Source organism: Phoca vitulina, unplaced genomic scaffold (assembly GCF_004348235.1).
Source record: "Phoca vitulina isolate PV1807 unplaced genomic scaffold, GSC_HSeal_1.0 scaffold9, whole genome shotgun sequence".
Lineage (NCBI taxonomy): Eukaryota > Metazoa > Chordata > Mammalia > Carnivora > Phocidae > Phoca > Phoca vitulina.
In genome coordinates, this window is record NW_022589712.1 from 20,837,719 (window position 1) to 20,858,010 (window position 20,292).

Here is a 20,292-nt window from a genome sequence, read left to right on the forward strand (position 1 = left end):
AGTCTCATCTGATGAAGCAAGACTGCCAAAAACCAATGACACTAACGCAATGTAGAGCTTTCCAAAGAATGAAACAGCATTTTCTGATATTTGATTTTCAGAGTCTTGCTAGCAACATATAGTTTGCAAAGAAAAGATGTGATTTCACTTTAAAAATAAAGCTTTTTGCAGCCTAGGGATAAATCCCACTTCGTCATGGTGAATAATCCTTTTAATGTACTGTTGGATCCTATTGGCTAGTATTTTGGTGAGAATTTTTGCATCCATGTTCATCAAGGATAATGGTCTGTAATTCTCCTTTTTGATGGGGTCTTTGTCTGGTTTGGGGATCAAGGTAATGGTGGCCTCATAAAACGAGTTTGGAAGTTTTCCTTCCATTTCTATTTTTTGGAACAGTTTCAGAAGAATAGGTATTAATTTTTCTTTAATTGTTTGGTAGAATTCCCCTGGGATGCCATCTGGCCCTTGCCTTTTGTTTGTTGGGAGATTTTTGATTATTGCTTCAATTTCCTTAGTGGTTATAGGTCTGTTCAGGTTTTCTATTCTTCCTGGTTCAGTTTTGGTAGTTGATACATCTCTACGAATGCATCCATTTCTTCCAGATTATCTAATTTGCTGGCATATAGTTGCTCATAATATGTTCTTAAAATTGTTTGTATTTCTTTGGTGTTGGTTGTGATCTCTCCTCTTTCATTCATGATTTTATTTATTTGGGTCATTTCTCTTTTCTTTTTGATAACCCTCCTACACTGTTGGTGGGAATGCAAGCTGGTGCAGCCACTCTGGAAAACAGTATGGAGGTTCCTCAAAAAGTTGAAAATAGAGCTACCATATGACCCAGCAATTGCACTACTGGGTATTTACCCCAAAGATACAAAAGTAGGGATCCGAAGGGGTATGTGCACCCTGATGTTTATAGCAGCAATGTCCACAATAGCCAAACTGTGGAAAGAGCCAAGATGTCCACTGACAGATGAATGAATAAAGAAGATGTGGTATATATACACAATGGAATATTATGCAGCCATCAACAGGAATGAAATCTTGCCATTTGCAATGACGTGGATGGAACTGGAGGGTATTATGCTGAGCGAAATAACTCAGAGAAAGACATGTATCATATGACCTCCCTGATATGAGGAATTCTTAATCTCAGGAAACAAACTGAGGGTTGCTGGAGTGGTGGGGGGGTGGGAGGGATAGGGTGGCTGGGTGATAGACATTGGGGAGGGTATGTGCTATGGTGAGTGCTGTGAATTGTGTAAGACTGCTGAATCACAGACCTGTACCTCTGAAACAAATAATACATTATGTGTTAAAAAAAAAAAGAAGATAGCAGGAAGGGAAAAATGAAGGGGGGGAGATTGTAGGAGGAGACGAACCATGAGAGACTATGGACTCTGAGAAACAAACTGAGGGTTCTAGAGGGGAGGGGGTTGGGGGGATGGGTTAGCCTGGTGATGGGTATTAAAGAGGGCACGTACTGAATGGAGCACTGGGTGTTATATGCAAACGATGAATCATGAAACACTACATCGAAGACTAATTATGTAATGTATGGTGATTAACAAATAAAAAAATAAAACTTTCTTTTTTCTTAGTAGAAAATTGATTTTTCTACAGTTTCTAGAAATACTGAAAGTACAAAACTCTGGTTTATTTCCCCATATATTTAATCAATATTGGCAAGAATATGCTTGAAACTGTTGCTTTAAAAGTAACATGCACTTGCTTAGAAAGTACAATACAAATGTGTTTTAAGTGTTATTAAAGTAATAAGCTGTTTCCCATGGAGGTATGTTTTTCCTGTCCTCCGCTCTTCTTACCAAAATCTCAATGAAACTATCAGTGCAAACTAGTCCTATCCGAACCTTGCACATAAGCAGAGAATTTGGTAAAGATTCCACTCCATCAATTTGAATGCTCGGAATAGCTGACATTGCACATTTTTCTAGCAATAAAATTTTGCAAACATCCCATCTCTTCTCCCTGAGCTAACACATCTCTCAAACCACCTTCTTATTCTGGCTCACACTTTGGTTCCTTGTGCCTGTATTTGCCAACAAGCAAGTACCCTATTCCCTCCCATTTCTCCTTTTCTCTCCTGGACCACTGTCCCTCCCCAGATGCACACAGCCTCTGATTAGTTACTTCCTTTCCCCAACATCGTGGACTCTGTGTTCTTTGATGTATATACACACTCCACTACATCTTGTTCATATCTGCAACCTCAACCCCTCTCTTTCAGTGAATCTTGATGCTCCTGTGATAAAGCATCTCCCCCACCATCCTCTCCATGATGCGCTGTATAATCTCTCTCCCACAAAGGCCAAGAATAAAGGAGGTTTACAGCATTTTGCCCTTAGCCTCAGCCTTCTCACCAACTAAAACTAATGTGCCCGTCCACTCCCCTTTGACCATATGTGGCCAGACCCAGCTACCACCTGTCACCTTCTAGAGACATACTGATGATCTTCTAAATGCCACCTCATCTCAAAACCTTTTATGTTCCACATTAGCCACATACTGGGGTATGTCCAAACCTCAGACCTCATCACTACTCAAAACATTATTTGATTCCCAATTTCTAACTTGGAAAAAAAAAATGTTACCCTTGCTCCTACTTCTTTAATACGAACAAACCTCTTCTTTCCCCCACAGCCCTTCAACCCCTTTTGGGATTTCTTCAGTATGGGGACAGCCCAAAGCAATCCCAGTATCATTAACACTTTTGTATCATTCACTCCCTTGGCTTTCAACTCTATCTACCATCCTTTAATTCCAAAGCGACTGAGCAATGATGGAGTCAGTGCAAATCCTTGCCAATTAACCTCAGCTGCACTCCTATTGCAAGGTAGCAATCAATTTACTCATCTCTTGTTGACTCATGCTTGCCCCCAGTAGCAATTCCAAACCTTTTCCATGCTCCTTAATATTTAATCCTATCTAGCTCTCGCTCACTGGCAGCAATTGCATAAACTCTTAGAAATCATACATGAAACTCAGCATCCTCTCTTCTCTAGTTTAAAGGGATAGCTTTTACGCAACTGATGAATTATGGAACACTACATCTGAAACTAATGATGTATTATATGTTGACTAACTGAATTTTTAAAAAGGGGGCTATCTTTTTTCTATGTCCTAACATACAAAAATGCGTCTAATGTGAATTAAATTTTGGTTATTTGCAACAGAGAATATAAGCAATTTCTTAAAAGATAAAATTAGGGTCACTTTCATTGTGAAATTACATGATCACAGACTTATTCCAATAAAAAAGAAACTGAAAATCTGCACATCTTTAATATAAAATGTCACTATTTTTTAAATAAATAATAATCCCTGAATTCAAACATGTAGGTCACAAGTAACAATAAAAAATTTTGACTATTACCTTGATCCATAAACTTAGTCATTTAAAAAAAATACATAGTCCTAAATTTCTCCACATAGAGGTCTTTACTTTCCTTCATTGTATTTTCACTGTATCTTCAGTCCCCAGCAAAATGCCTATATAACTGAACACCCAACAAACATAACACTCCAGCAAGCATACAGGACACAGTTTGCTAATGTGCCAAATTACATATATTTCCCTAAGGCAGTAAAATCACTAAATCCAGGCCACCAACTTTGAACAAATCACCTTTTCTAAGACTTAGTTTTCTCTTTAAAATGAGCATGAATTAGATGACTTCTCAGATCTTTCCAGCTTTAATATTCTATCATTAGTATTTATAATATCAGATATGAACTCATTTAGCTTTTATGAGCCAGCTGTAAGTGTAGTAAGAAAAAAGGAGTTAAAAAGAGAGTGGAGGGGATAAAAACACATGGAAAACAATACAAGATAATACACAGTCAAGTGCTAACTGGTGAAAGAGAAGCTACTGGCAGAGCCCACAGGGTGAGGCGTCCTGGGAGGGGAAGCCGGAGGACGTTGGGGAGATTTTACACACCAGTGAGAGTTGAGCTGTTTTTGTGAAGGGGTGGGATTTGGAGGGATAGAGAGAGAATGGTGACAGGGATGACACAGAACCTATGTCATGTTGCTGTTTTAGATGAACTCTTACTAAGCCTAATCACTGTCCTTAAACTCCTTAAATGTACAAAGTGGGGTTAGAGAATGGTGGAAGAAAGTATGAGTTTAAAAAAGTCATTTTCGAGAGAAAAAAGAATTCTACTTCACTTCTGTATATAGATGTTTTACTATCAGTTTCATAAAATGCCTTCATAAATTACGATAGAGAATTCACACACCATTAGTCTGCTTACATCTGAAGACAAACTGTCACAGTCAGCTGATGTGTTTGAAGAAATATTTCTGGAGCTTTGAGGGTTTAAAATAAGACTTCAGAAAACCTTTAACGATAAAACATTCAGATTCAGGAAGAAGGAAGTTGAAGGGGAAAGAAATGAAGTCAGTAATGTCACTAAAGCATCATCCCCACCACAAATGGAGATGCTCTATGAGAAATGCAAACGTGAAGATCTGCATGGAAAGGTTTCACCTATTTGCAGGCAAGCGGTGCTTATCATCATTGCATTGGAAAACTCAGATTTGAGTTCCTTTTCTAAGACAGACATCAAATGAGTTTAGGGAATGTTGGGTAAAAGACAGATGAAGTATAAAAAAAAGCTTACTTAAAAGAGGAGAGCAAAAATCCAAAGAATGTGGATGAAAAGAAAGAAAATTTGAGAACCATTAATTATTAATTCATTACTATTCAATTCAAGAGTATACCGTTCAAAAATTCAATTTACATATATTTCTAGTTACTTTATCAAAAGCTGTGGGGTCAAATGCAGAAAATAACCTGTCATACGATGATCTATGAGTAGGCTGCTGATTAAGATCACTACCTAAACTCCAGAAAGAGGCAAAGGACCTCCCAAAGCACACCTACAGAAAGGAAGCCATCCTTTGCAATGCAGGAGAAGGACAACAATGACTTTTGCAAAAATCTGTGTAACAAGAAGAGCTTTGGGTAACCTACAGATTTCATTTTAAAATGAGTTTTTATGTAGGGCGCCTGGGTGGCTCAGTTGGTTAAGCGACTGCCTTCGGCTCAGGTCATGATCCTGGAGTCCCTGGATCGAGTCCCGCATCGGGCTCCCTGCTCAGCAAGGAGCCTGCTTCTCCCTCTGACCCTCCCCCCTCTCATGTGCTCTCTCTCTCTCATTCTCTCTGTCTCAAATAAATAAATAAAAAATCTTTAAAAAAAAAAAAAAAATGAGTTTTTATGTATCAGTGAAATACATCAGTGTATCAGTGATTCGCCAGCATTTCCAAATGGCCAATGACTATTGTTGAAGAGATGTAGATTTCAAATTGTGTGGGTATTTTGCAAAATCATTAGGAATTACATTTAAGACCTAGAAAAATAGTAATTTTATACATCTTTACTTACTTTATACATCTTTAAACATGTCATCATTTTTATACATCTTCAATGTATATTTACTTTGTGATTTTTCCCATTTTTTGACATTAGCTCTTTATAATCAGTTTCCTAAATGCCTACTTCTAATCACGCAAATATTAATACTATACTTCTCCCCAATTTCTTATAACGACCAGCAGGGTTCTGTACAATCTGATACCGCCTTTCTCTTTCATCTCATCTCCTACCACTCTCCCTTTGGTGGATGGAGAAATTCACTCGTTTCTTTCTGTTCCCCTATCATTCCCATCTGCCTGGATGTGTGACCTGTGCAGTTGCAGGGGTCCCACACGCACAAGCTCCCTAAGTTTGGGTTAATGCTCTGCTGTTGCCATCTTAAAAGTTGTAAGACATTTTGAACAAGGGGTTCCACCTCTTCATGATACTCTGGGCATTTCAAATGACATAGCTGGTGCTACCCACCACCCTCTCCTTGTGGAACATGCTCCATTTTTCTTCTGTGCTCCATCCACGCCAACCTCTTTCCCATCTCCAGACTTCTGTGTCTACTGTTCCTTCTCTGAAATGTGTTTCTACTAGTTCTTCACACACCTGCTTCTTTCTCATCCTTCAATCTCAACTCAAATGTTAACTTCTCTGGCCGACCTTCCCTGATTTCTTTATCTAAAGTGCCTCCTCTAATCTTCTATCTCATTACCCATTTATTTCTTTAAAGGTGCTTACTATAATCTGTAATGATCTCATTTATTTGTTTCCTTGTTCCTTGTCACACATTCCCTCCTCCTAAATGGAAAGTAGCAGGAGAGACAGTAATCTTGTCTATCCTGGTAGTACACTGATGAATTAGAGCCGAGAGGAGTGTCTGACACAAGGTAAGTACTCAATGTTTATTTGTTGAGTGAATAAATATGTTAATCATAGTAATAAATGGTGCTTCATAAATTTTCTTGGAGGATCTTTATCCTAGTTAAAGTTATTATGCACTATGGGTATTTCATCTATTATAATTGTGCAGCATTTTCTGGAAATTTCCTCTCCATATATGGGGTACCTATTTGAGATAAGATACCCAAGACTGTGAGATTTATATGTGTGTATTTTATAAGCATTGCTGTTTTTCTGTCAATTTATAATTGAAAAAGTAACTCAATTCCCTAAACCTAAAGAAAATGTACAGCTCTATGAATAAATTTTCGGTCACTATTTGGAAGGAAGCTAAAAAACAGCTCTTGACAGCAAATGAAGATAACTTCAGAAAAAATAGCTTTAAATCAAAGAAATAATAAGAATCAGTGTCCAATGCTAGCGAGGCTGTAATGAAATCGGGATATTAATAAAATGTGATAATAATGTAAAGAGGTATAAACATCTTTTGGAAATAAATTAACATGAAGAATTTTGGCCATAAAAATACTCATATTCATCAACCCACATCATTTATTTCCAGTATTTTATATTATGGAAATATAATTTATGCAATATAGAGAAAGACCTATTTTCACAAAGATATTTATATGAGTGTTGTTTATAGTATCAGAAAATTGAAAATAAACTTGTGTCCAAATAAATTTGAGGGAGTGGTTAGATAAATTTTAGTAATTCACTCAATTAAATATTCTGTAACTAGGAAAATTACAAGGGGACAGCATTTACTCTACCATATGTTCAGTGATTAAAGCAGGATCAAAATAACAAATATAAAAATTAATCTTAACAAAATCAGAGATTTGATTTGATTTGATTCAGGAGCTGGATTTATGAATTTTTCACTTCCTCTGTTTTCTACTTTTTTGCTAATATAAAAATATGTAATTATGAAAACTATTTTAAATGTGTCTAAAAGAGACATGGTTTCCATCACATAGTATCATTTTCAACGCAGGCCAGGGTGAGCTCTTAAAAAGAGCTTGCTACCAAGCAAGTTAAGTTTAAAATCAAAACACAGATGTAAATAAAATGTAATAATTTTTCTCAAAAAAGTATAATTATTCTATGTTAATGAATTCAACATAGATGTATTTGTTTATAAGAAAACAAAAAACACAAAATAGTTAAGCAATCTTAAAAGTGATTTTTTTCCATAAAAATTTAAGTCTAAACATATTGAGTAATTTTGACGTTTGTTATTTCAAAAGCAATATGACATTTAAAAAAACCAAGAGGGGTGCCTGGGTGGCTCAGTTGGTTAAGCATCCAACTCTTGATTTTGGCTGAGGTCATGCTCTCAGGGTCGTGGGATCGAGCCCAAGTCGGGCTCCTCACTGGGCATGGAGCCTCCTTAAGATTCTCTCTCTCCCTCTTCCTCTCTTCCCACAAACAAACAAACAAACAAACAAAGAAGTGGCTCATTACTCACAGGTATACAATATTCCACCATTGGGTAATGTAATTTGTGACCTTTTGCTGTTCGACCCGAAAAAAAGCAACTCTGGCAGACATCATAGTTAAAATGCTTTAGGCTTCTATACCTAGAGAGAAGAAAAGAAAATTCATTAGCTTGCATGCCTATTATTAGTCCAAATCATTCATTGGTGGTAAGGAATGCCATTCATCCAAAGCACCATGGAAATAAAAGGTAGATTGGCCACAAAATGTGGAATTTTCTTAGTATCTTAGCTCCAAATTAGGGCCAAGAGAATCTTGGATTTCACAAGGGAAATTAATGAACTCACCTCCCAAGTGAAAAAAAAAAAAAGCAAATTTTTGGAATTCAAGTCTCTAACGCATGTTTCCATCGGTTTCAACATTATGTGAAGACAAATATCCATGTCAGAAGATTTTCTGTAATGTGTGAAAGTGAATGCAAATGGCCAAGAAGGAGAGTCATGTTTATTAGCTTGACGCATCAAATTTTTAAAAATCAGTTACACCATCAATAAGAAATGAATCTCAAAATTCCCTGACAAAACTTCCTCCAGTGAGGGCGAACAGCAGGTTAATCAACTTCACAACAAAGTTGGGCAGAAGTAACACAAAGTGATCTGGTTACTTCTCAGTATTTAAATGTCGCTTTCTGACTACTAAGTTTGACCCCAAAGGCCTTGCAACATCACCAAATTCCATCGGGGCCATGTAAGTATAATGAGTCATACAATTATCATCCATGAACATTTCTGGGATCTATGTAAATAGAAATTCAGAAAAATCTCTGGTTCTGGAGCAGAGTGGTATAAACAACAACAACAATAATAATAATAATAAAATAAGCTTCATGTAGTAGCTATAAGAAGGAATGCCATTTTCAGATAGATGGAATATGCTAAGCATCCCATTTATTGAGGACACAACCCCCCAGTGGGAATCAGTAGGAAGGGATGAATGCTGAAATTGCAACAACAGAACAGAAAACAGTCTCCTGCTACCATGGGCAACAGATCATCTCACCTGAATCCAACAATTGGACATTCTTTACAGATGTTGCATTTAGCCTGATGCTTTGCAGTCTCAGCTGCTGCCACTCGATGTAAAACGGGCAGCCAGACCATGGACTGTGGTTCCAGACGCATCCAGTCTATAAACTCTTTCACGCTTATCTCTGGCTTGTTGTTATTCTGGTAAAGAAACACATATACTCAAAGTGAAGAAAACCTCTTCATTTAAACTCAGCAGGTGTTGCTTTATAATCTTCTGAAAATCTATATAAAGTGAAAGATAAGTTATAGAACTCTTTCCAGGTGAGTTAAATCATAAAATAGTTAAGGTTCTTCATGGACAGAAAATTCTAGAATCTAAAATTAGAAAAAGCAGAAATTATCATATAGGAGGAAGAAAAAAAATCCCAAGACCTTAATAGGCTCAGATTTAAAACAAACAAAAACCCCAAACCACACAATTCTAGGTACTATTTTCACATAAATATTTTAATCCTATAAAACTTATTCATCTAAGACAGTAAAAATTTGAGAAAGTAAAGACTCACTGGTAACTTCCCAAACTTGAAGGTCATTATAGATGCTAAATAAAAACTGGTATCTCTGTGTCCTGCTCCACCTGTTACAACATTACACTGGGAATATATTACCATGAATATACCTGGCAGCATTTCCAAATTGATTATGATTAATTGCATTAAATGTCTTAGTCTCTCTTTAGAATGTAATACTGACTAATTTTCATATGTGCAAAGTTAAATTTGTAACAACATCCTTCTCCCACATTTGTCAAGGTCACCCTATGAACCAGTACATGGGAGAATCGTATTTAGAACGTTCATTTGGTATTTTTTTGTACTTGTAAAATAAGTAAAAGGGCCATTATAAAATCTAATAACCCATAACATCAATTCTCCTTAAAGAGATGGTGTGAGCTTTTTTTTTTCTCAGCAATAATAAATCACTGGATATGCTTTGGCAAAATATCTGTAGCCTTTTCCTTTATGCATACATATAACACCAGTAGTAACATTTCTAGAATGCTTTTATATACAGCAAGCATTAAAAAGAATTTTGGGGTTTGTATGGAAGAAAAAACACTAATCAATCAATTATGTAACTCAGTATGTAGTTACACTTTCATGAGCATCAAAGGGAGACAGAGGAGATTCAGGTGAAGATAGATAGTAGGAGTACAGAACCTCACCTGAAGGGCTCAGAGAAGGATTTTCAGAGAATGTGAGAATCAAGCAAAGATCAAAAGAAAGAATAAGGATCAGCAATGAGAATAGAGTTTGTAGGTGAAGGGTAAGAAAGATTATTCTAAACAGAGGGCACATGCCCGAAGGTGCTAGGGCAAGAATGAAGGAAGGAAAACTGCGTCTGGAAAGCAGACAGCAAGGGAATGAGGGGGAAAAGGTGAGGCTCGGGGCAAAGTTAGGGCCAAACCACAGCAATCTAAGAGCATATTTTAATGATGTGGGGTTTTATCCATTGATAAGTAGTAAGTCTCCTTGAGGAGGTTGCTGTTCCTTGAATCATGTGCTTGAAGAAATAAAACACAAATGTACCAGGACGGTACCCAATGTCTTCTACCATTTGGTTCCCTGTTTGAATTCTCAGAACATCCTCAACACCATTCCTGACACATTCTACGTACCAGTGATCCTTCGTGTTTACCTGTTGGAAGCAGCTGCGAACACTGGGTTCAATATTACTGCCCCCGAAAGCCGCTACTTCCCCCAGCTGCCGAGGGATCTGGATGGCATCGTGAAGTAACAGGCCAAGCTGCCTCTGGTCACACATTTCTGTGGGCCCCGCCACTTCCTTAAAGAGATCTACGAGGAGGAGAGCCCAGAGGTTAACTTCTATCGCCTGAGACTGTTCTTTTATGTAAACCATATCCTTGGTTTTGTCAATTGAATGATGTAGATTAAAAAAAAAAAATCATATGGACATGAATCACATTAGTTATCGAGGTTGAAATTTCATGTAAAAACAATCCACTTTCTTATAGAAGTGAATACTTTTTGGAAAGAAATTTCCAAGTTCTAAAAATTAAAAAAAAAACACATAAATTCTCAATGCTTTTCATGTGAAGTTTTACAAGAACAGAAAAAAGGGGAGTAAATATTTATTTGATCCTAAAAACCATTTTCAAACAATATCTGGTAAATGGATATCGGAGCAAAGTGTATCATTTTGGGGTGTTTTTTTTAAGGGAAATAATGCTAAATCTAACACTGCCAACAGTGAACTTTCAAACAACTGAACCAAGCCCGGTGATACTGACATAGTAATTATAATGAAATGTAACTTTAACTATAAGCATACATAGAAGAAGCAAATCCAAGTTGGATAAATTTAATTTTCATTATCATTTGTTCACTTAGATTTGGTTAGAGTTCCGTTTGTTTTTCTTTTTTTTCTTCCTTTTTAAAAAATTTGAGTACAGTTGACAATGTTACATGAGTTTCAGGTGTACAACAGTGATTCAACATCTCTATACATGATGCTGTGCTCATCATAAGTATAGTTACCATCTGTCACCATAAATGCTATTACAATGCCATTGACTATATTCCCTGTGCTGTACCTTGTATTACTGTGATTTATTCATTCCATAACTGGAAACCTGTATCTCCCGCTCCTCTTCACTCATTTTGCTCATTCCCTCACCCCCCTTCCCTTTGTTAAAAATAAGACTATCAAAACCACAAAATATTTATCCAAGACTCTTAGGATGCTCATTTTAAACCCATTCCCAGGAAGAGACCTCCTAGGTAGTAATGCTCTACACAGGAAAGTACACATTCCAGTGACATCAATCATGCCAAACTTTCCTCTTTTGAGGAAGAAAACTATACTACTACGCCACAGTTAAGGTAAAACTACACATAAAACATAAAAGATTCCTTAACATCTTGACATACTTCTGAATTCTGACAGAAGTTCACATTTTAATATTATAGTCAGAAACAAGAAGGACTATCAAGGATGTGGGGAGAGGTCACAACCTAAAACTCAAGTTCCAATAAATTGGCACAGAAGAGATGCAAAAGGCTATTCTGAAGGATCTTTGTAAGTGTGTTTTTGATGAGGAAGAAAGCTACTCAGCTATAAGCCAGAAGGTCCAGCTGTTATTAGAACCTAATCAAGGGATATTCTCAAGAAGGCACGAAGAGAGAAGGAGATGTCACCAGGGTGAAGACACGGACATTAGCCATTGCAAAATCAATGTGCATTTGGATACCAGCTGACCCAGAATGGCACCTCTGCCGCTGAGTTTGGAGAGCAAATTATCTTCAGTATTAATCTAACAAAGGAAATAATAATGAGGAAGTGTTCTGATATCACTGGGGCAATCAAAACTAAAATCAGAGTTGCTAAGGACCTCAAAATAAGAAACAAAACAAAACCCCAGAACATCTCCAGAGTCTCAATACTCACAGGAAAGACTTAAAGATTTCAACCCAAGAGATGTCTTATTTAATTAAGTACTAAAATAGCATACTTCATGGATTAAGATAAATATCAGAAATTTTTATTGCAGGGCCTCTGCTTTCCTTGCCATAATCTGAAAATTTAATGTGAAATAATACAGAGGATGAAATTTGTTGACATTTGTAGAAAGTGTGTCCATTGTATGATGAGTGCATCTGAAACATGATGTATTTCAGAAATATGTTTGAAGGTATGTGTACAGATAAAAGAAATCTTTATATACTGTATTGTGTAGAATCTGGTTTTTGCTCTATAACTACAGTCATCGTGTTGTAACTCTTTTGGTCTCAGGTACTCTCTGATAATCAACTTGCAAAGAAAGGGAGGAAGAATCATTGGTCTAGGAAAGCAGATCATGCTTACATTTTAAGATTCATGATAAACCTTGAGTTTGAATTTGTATTTGTTACAGAGTAAGATGAGCACCATGACGTAACTGTTACGTCTAAGGAACTCTAAATTCTTCCAGGAGCACACGAAAACCCCAGACTATAAATGATTAAAAAAAAGTCCTTTTCTTCTAGTGCTACAGTGATGTTTTCATGAACATTTTCCTTTCCCACTCATTATAAAAAATAACCTTTTTAGTTTTGAAAATTATTATCTTTCGACAATTACAATGCTGAGGATGATTTAAATTTTGGATAAATAAAGGGCCACCCAACAAAAGCCTTCTGCAAAGCTTTTTTTTTTTTTTTTTTCTGCATGGTTTACTAGGTTCTGACTCCATCAAGGCACCTCACCTCCTGATCTTACCACAATCAGCTTTTTGTTTCATACAAATCCCACATCTCTTTTCACTGACATCCTTGTCAAACGGCTTAAGAAAAACAAGCCACCACGATCTAGTCCTGAAATTCACAGGCAAATCACCTCACAGACATCCCAGAAAACAAAAGTTTTAAAAAAGGCATGTATGTTCACAGAAGATGCAAAACTTAACTAAGTTTATAGGACCTGTGATCAAACATCCTCTTGTGCTTTGGTATCTCAACTTTCATGAAATATCCCTACCCTTCCCCCCAGAATATATGAATAGATTCTGTAAAGAATCATCGGAGATATGCATGGAAGGACCAAGTCACCCACACTTTATGGACAAAATTAAATCAGAAAAACTTTACAGAGTTTGGAGCCACACGAGCAAGCGTTACCATTTATTCAACAGCTGTTATTTCTAGGTACTTTTCCCATATTATCTCTAATTGCTTTCAAAGCAGGAACTATTAGCTTCATTCTTCAGTTGAAGGAGCTCCATTACATTTCAGCTTTCTGAAATGTGAAATGGGAGTAATATCGCCTCTTAGCTAGTGGTATTCAGTGGGATCAGGTAACGGGCCCAAAGTCACTCAGCCACTAAGTGGCAATGCTGAGATTTGAAGGCAGGTGTCCTTGGCTCCCAAGCCCATCCCTTTCAAAATGCCAAGATGCCTGCCCCTCATTAACTGACAGCTAAAAGGATACCACGGATTTATTTGGTGAATAAAAACAATTTTTTTATTTTCTTACATGATAAAATATAATTATTTGCCAATGTCTGTAATAGTTCTAGTCCATCTTAATTTTTTTTTTCAATCATTGGAAGTATAGAGAGATAGAAACTTGGGCTTTAGAGTCAGAACAATCTAAGATCTAATTCTACCCCCATAATTTATTGTGTCTGCAGCCACGAACTAGATTTTTAATCCATCTCAGAATTAATTTTTTTTTCAGCTAAAAAACAGAAGTCATGATGCCCACGTTCTGAGGTGATTATTCTGCGACTTAGATGAGAAATAATGTGCAGTTGGTTCTCACTCCATCAAGGCACCTCACCTCATTTCACACAAATCCACGTCACTTCTCACCGACACCCTTTGTCTAGCCTGGGACATGTGTAGTAAGGGGTAAAAAGAATGGTAACTGTTATTACAAGCAAATCATATAAATTAAGCCTCCAATCAATTGTTATTATCATTATTATTACTAAAAACACTATTGCACAGGAAAGGTCTTACATACATCTGTATTTTTCTTCTAAGAGACCTTTGGAGAGAGACATCAATCCAATCTTCAGACTCTGCACTCTTATTTTTCCAGTTCGACCCCTGTAATTATAAGAATCTCAATGTGTTAAGATGCACAGCTATATACAGGACACTAATTATTTCTGGATACCTATTTTCTTGAGGGTAAACTATTAGACAATGATTGCATCTTAGAGATGCAATTTTTCTATTCACTTTTAATAATTTTAAATCCATACCATAATTTCATGACATGTTTTAACAGTATGTTTGGCCCAGTCTGGAAGAATATATAGCCTGAAATCACTTACGTGGAACATAGGAACTAGGAAGAATGAGTAAAAGTAAAATGATAATGATAATTATAAAGTTGAAAAGATATTTTTAGAAATAGTATGAATTGAAATCTGTTAATAATTACAAATGCAAGATTTAAAATAGATAGCTAAAGGTATATATAATATGCATGTTGCTTAATATAGCAAGAAAAGTATAATGATGTATCTAAAAAAAATACACAAAAACTAGAAAATTAACTATACCAAGGGCTAATAACTTGTTAGATACTTAAAAACTTGTTGTCTTCATTGATTTTGGTCTCTGTCAATTCAGTTTTTTAAAATTACTACTGTAATTATAATAGTCGGTGATCTTACATAGACAGGTATGAAATCTCTATTTGGGGAAGTCTTAAATTATAATTAAATACAAAATGCGTTAATTAATCAACACAAGGAAAAAGCTTCGTACTATGCCAGTGAGAAACCATAAGTTGACTAGAAGAAAATTTTTGTCTTTGAAAGCTTTGAGTTGTCTTTATTCTTGTCATTTATCGAAGAATTTCTGAGTTGTCTACTAAATGTCCCAATGTACTAGAGCCTGGGGATGGGGAATGGGAAATGCAGAAACTACAAAAATTGGTAACATGATCCTTGCTATGGATTATCTCTGGATAATCAGACAATAGACCTGCAGAAGATAACAAAAGGCTGGTGAATAGACTAGTAGATGGATGTGGCTAAGGACAAAGGAATCCCTTAAGGGAAAAGAGATCAAAATGATATGTATTAGAGGATGACTTCTTGTGTGACAACACAAGAAAGGAACGTCATCAGGAAGGCTACTGAAAATGTCAATCATCCATTCATCACACCATTAACAGTTATTAAGGTTTCCTGTGATCTCAGCATTGTTCTGTGTACCATGAGGATCAGCAAAAAAGTACAAGACACAGTTCCCACCCATGATAAGGTCACATACAGCTAGAGAAGAGAGACAAGAAAACAATGGGAAACACACAAGAAAACAGGAGAGCAACCTGTATATATGGAAATAAGTCAAGTACAAGAAAGTTGTGGCTGACTCGTTATTTCTGACTGGCGATTAGTCTGAGTAGTTATTAGTCTCATAACGTCTGATAGAGAAGAGAAGACTCAAATCAGATACCGAAGGCATGACATGGCTGGACTGTCCCTAGGAGAAAGTAGGTTATCATGGGAAAATCCTGGGCAAGGGGACAGAAGCAGCAGTGTGAACACCAGAGACAAGATGCATTCGGGTGGAGGAAAGGCTTGTATTAAGGCAAACAGTTGATAAAACTGTCCAAGTTATATCATCTGGGACCAGATGATAGGGCTTTGATGTTAAATAAGATACCTGGATTTGAAAAAGAAGAGGGAGGCAAAGAAATTTATTAGTGAGTGACATAACCTAATATTTAAGTATTTGGTTCCCTGATTGTCTTCATAAGTAACTCCTGAAATTACTTTAACTGGAAAGATATGTACCTTATAAAATTATATCCATCTTGGCACAGTGGAAAAATGACTTAACACTGCAGCAAATGAGGTTAATATTTTCTGTAGGGACAAAAATATTTAAACCAAGCGTTCCAGACTATTGCTTTAAATCATGATTTAAACATTTTTTATTTCTATTAAATTTAGAAGGAAGTTCGTGAAGTTAAGACTTTTTAACCTGGGAAGATGAAGACTGAGTGAGGCTGTGAAGTCATAAATGGAATAAATTTTATCTTTATAGTTTAGAAAGTCCTTTCTACATATATTAGTTCATTTGTCCTTCACAAATATCTTATGTATGGTAAGCAGAGCAGATATTTTTATCTCAATTTTTCAGATGAGGAATTGAGATGCCAAAAGCTGAGTGGCTGCCAAGGTACAAAGCAACCAGAACCAAAAATTTGGATTCTCATCATTCACAAGAGAAGAAAATAGGGGTTTTTTTGGTAAAAATTCAGAATATTAGGAGTTGGATACATGTTAAAACTTGAAAATAAATAGTAAACTCAATATAACTTAAAAAGTACTCTTTTTTTTAGATATGGCTACATGGCAGAAATAAACAAGTGATTATCAAAAAAACCTGAGTATTAATTCCCTATCTACCACTTATATGCAATAGGTGGCTATGGATAAAGTCTCTTATCTCACTGGGTCAATTTCTTAATTGGTAAAACAAAGAGGGCAGAGTAAAATGAAGAGGGCAGAATGGAAGATGGAATGTCCTCAAAGTACTTCTCCTTCTAGAATTCTATGATCTCCTGTGTGTGCATCACTCATTAATTCAAGAGCCGCTTGAATATACTTCAAGAGCTGAAAATATCCGCTCTGGCTGTATCATACTACACAAAGTAAGGCGGTCAAAAACATATGGTTAATGAGCGAATATCAAAATAGCTAAATGAATGGAAAGGTTAGATCATGGTACCATTTCCAAGGTTCAGAGACTTCTTAGGGTCCAACACATTCTAGTGCATTGGATCATGTAGATCATAGTTCCATCAGATTCTCAAAGAAAACTAATAACTTAAAAAGAGTTAATAACTCTCGTTTACATAAATTGATAAATTACAGTTGTTAGAGAAATTTGGGCAACCAACTCGGGCCATCTGAGACTGCCATTGTATGATTAACTGTGTTTTTTTTCCCTTAGGTTAATTCATGATATTCCTCTCCAAGACAGAAAACTAGACTGAATGCATACACCATTCTGACCCAGCATGGTCTTCACTGTATTTCTTTGGCATGGAAGGGAAATAAATCCTAAAAGCCTTTTTTCCTTTAAAATGGAAAATTTCAAGAAACTGTTTTTCTAAATAAGAAACAGTACCTTAGTATAGCATTTCTCATGTGTTCACATTTGATGATGGAAAGTGGAAATATGCCAACATTTGATTCCCTAGAATATGAATCACAACATTTCACATTCTGCTTCCTTCACAACTAAGTGGCACTATTTCCTTCGGCTGTCCAGTGAAAACAGCACATGTAGGTGTTACATGTTATGAGTTAGATCCTCCTGAAATTCATGTGTTGCAGCTCTAACCACTTAGTACCTCAGAATGTGACTGTGTTTGAAGATTGGGTCTTTAGAGAGGTAATTAACTTAAAATGAGGTCATAGGGTGGGCCCCAATCCAATACGACTGATGTTTTTGTAAGATTAGGGCACAAACACACATAAAAAAAAGACCATATGAAGACACAGGGAGAAGACAGCCATCTATAAGCCAAGGAGAGAGGCTTCAGAAGAAACCAACCCTGCTGACACATTCATCTTAGACTTCTAGTCTGCAGAACTGCAAGATAATAAATGTCTTTTATTTAAGCTACCTAGTTTGTGGTACTCTATTATGGCAGTCCTAGCAAACTAATGTAGTGTGTTAGAACTACAGGAGGGTGATTTCAGTTAGTTCTTCCTGAAATTATTACTCAAAATATGCATCTCTATCATACCCCTGTGGCGCTTAACGAAGTTCTCAACTAAGTATTCTATGAATTTAGCATTCTTTTTGGGTCCTCAAACTAAGTTACAGGCTTTGTAGTTAAAATACCCAACTGAGGGCGCCTGGGTGGCTCAGTTGGTTAAGCGACTGCCTTCGGCTCAGGTCATGATCTCGGAGTCCCTGGATCGAGTCCCGCATCGGGCTCCCTGCTCGGCAGGGAGTCTGCTTCTCCCTCTGACCCTCCCCCCTCTCATGTGCTCTCTCTCATTCTCTCTCTCACAAATAAATAAATAAAATCTTTAAAAAAAAAAAATACCCAACTGACCATCTATTTTGGTGAATTTACTATATAGAAAATGTCTCTTTTGGACGTTTAAATAGTGAATTAATGCTAACTATCATATTTTACCCTAGAAAGATAAAAAAGGATAAAATGAAATGTATTAAAAGATACCAGATAGGGATATCGTAAATCCCACATTTTATTATAACTGAGATTCATGCTACCTATCTGTTACCAGTGAGTTTCTTAAGAGTCCTCAAGTACACGATGGCTATTTAATTACTTAAAAAAAAAAAAAAAAAAACTTTGTTGTGATATTTGTGAATATTGAAAGATAACAAACTTTTCTAATCAAAAGAAACAAAATTTCAATTAAATCATCCCTAAAGCTATTGTTGTCACCATTTACTTATACGGAATCAATCCACTGCTAAACACATGTACATTTATAAACTACCATCTATCTTCTTGCTCTCTAAATCAAATAAAAGGATGACAAACACAAATTTTCATGAAGCTAATTAATGGAAAATAACTTTTAGGTTCTGAGAGAAAATCAACAGTTCTCATTTTCTTATTTCATCTTTGCATACTTTAACCCCCTACCAGAAGAATGAATAATTCCTAATGTTTTGGAAATGTCAGCCCACAGCAGGTCTTTCTAGAATTGATTATTTCACAAATGCACTATCACATTCAAAACAGCCAAATTAATGGCGAATGAGTTATGCTGGAAGTTGAGAGTGCTCTTCATGTAACAGTGAGCATCTAATTAAATTACAGATATTAGAGTGTCCTATAGCATAAACTATTTAAAACACTACATATACACATAACCACTATTACAATAAATAAAGCTAATACAAAAAGACAAAGTAAATCCCTTTAATTGCCATTCAAATGGCTCTTAAGTTGTCATACAAAAATTGCAAAGTGGATTATTATGAGCCAATTACTGTAACTCATAACAACAAATATAAATTTTTGTCTTTCAAAAGAAGAGAGGAGGATATAGGACTTATTTATATTAGGCTTCCCCTAGCCAATGTGACACTAGGAATCCAACAGTATTTATAAATTGAAGCAAAATCTTGAAATAATAGGTGGACATTCTTTTTTGTTATATTGTTGGTTAAGAGTTCAAATTTTGGAAAGTCATTCTTTTCAACAATTAACATAAATATTTCTACTAGGAAAAGTACTTTGAAAGTACTTCTTAAAAAACTCATTTCAAAATTTAGACATTTGGCATTACCAATATATTTCATTCAATGATTATATTTTAAGGAGAAACAATGCAAACTTACGTGTCATATACATTGAGCAACCAGTTGAGACACATATCCACACAGAGCGGAACGTTGACCAGATCCTTATGCATTTGTTCCAGGCCATCATAGGTTGTTGTCAGACAGTTGATGACATCTGGAACACTAAGCAGCTGATCGTTTTGGTTCAGTTTGTGCTGCTTGAAAACTTCATTTGTTGTATTCAACTCTAAGAGATCCACTAATCAGGTGAGAGAAAGGAATATGCACAATCATCACATTACATAGTAACACTGAAACAAAAACATTTCTCATCTTAAGTATTTAGCTTGACTCTCCAACTTAAGAACTTATCCTTTCTAGCCAATTTCAATTTTTAAAGAAATAAATAGCATTTCCATTCTTACATTTCTAAACTCTTATCTGTAATCTCTTATTTTCATGCTTTTGCATCTAAACTCTGTTACTTTTCAATCTGATCCCATTTTTTGCTCTTTGGAATATCAATTCTTTCTACTTTCCTTTTCTGGCTTTCCTCTCTTCAGGCTTTTTCTACTTTTAAACATAGGAAGGCATAAATAAATCTAGTCCACATAGCAGAACATCTAAAATATGGCACTGCTCTTCTCCTAACTCCTTAGAACAGCCTGCTCACCCCCTCCTAGTCATCTTTTATACCACAGCCAAACCAATCATTCTGTTTCTCAACAT

The 20,292-nt window shown here is 36.0% G+C and overlaps 1 protein-coding gene across 9 annotated transcripts in view; it reads right to left on the reverse strand.

Moving 5' to 3' along the window:
• The window catches only part of UTRN (utrophin), a 491,233-nt gene that overhangs the window by 38,983 nt on the left and 431,958 nt on the right, over positions 1-20,292 (reverse strand). For all 9 annotated transcript variants that reach the window (XM_032407730.1, XM_032407732.1, XM_032407729.1 and 6 more), the window contains 5 exons: positions 19,621-19,822; positions 14,282-14,367; positions 10,457-10,614; positions 8,790-8,956; positions 7,762-7,873 (listed from right to left, as the gene is read on the reverse strand). In XM_032407730.1, coding sequence (XP_032263621.1) covers positions 7,762-7,873; positions 8,790-8,956; positions 10,457-10,614; positions 14,282-14,367; positions 19,621-19,822 — 725 coding nt within the window. The remainder of the gene's footprint in view (positions 1-7,761; positions 7,874-8,789; positions 8,957-10,456; positions 10,615-14,281; positions 14,368-19,620; positions 19,823-20,292) is intronic.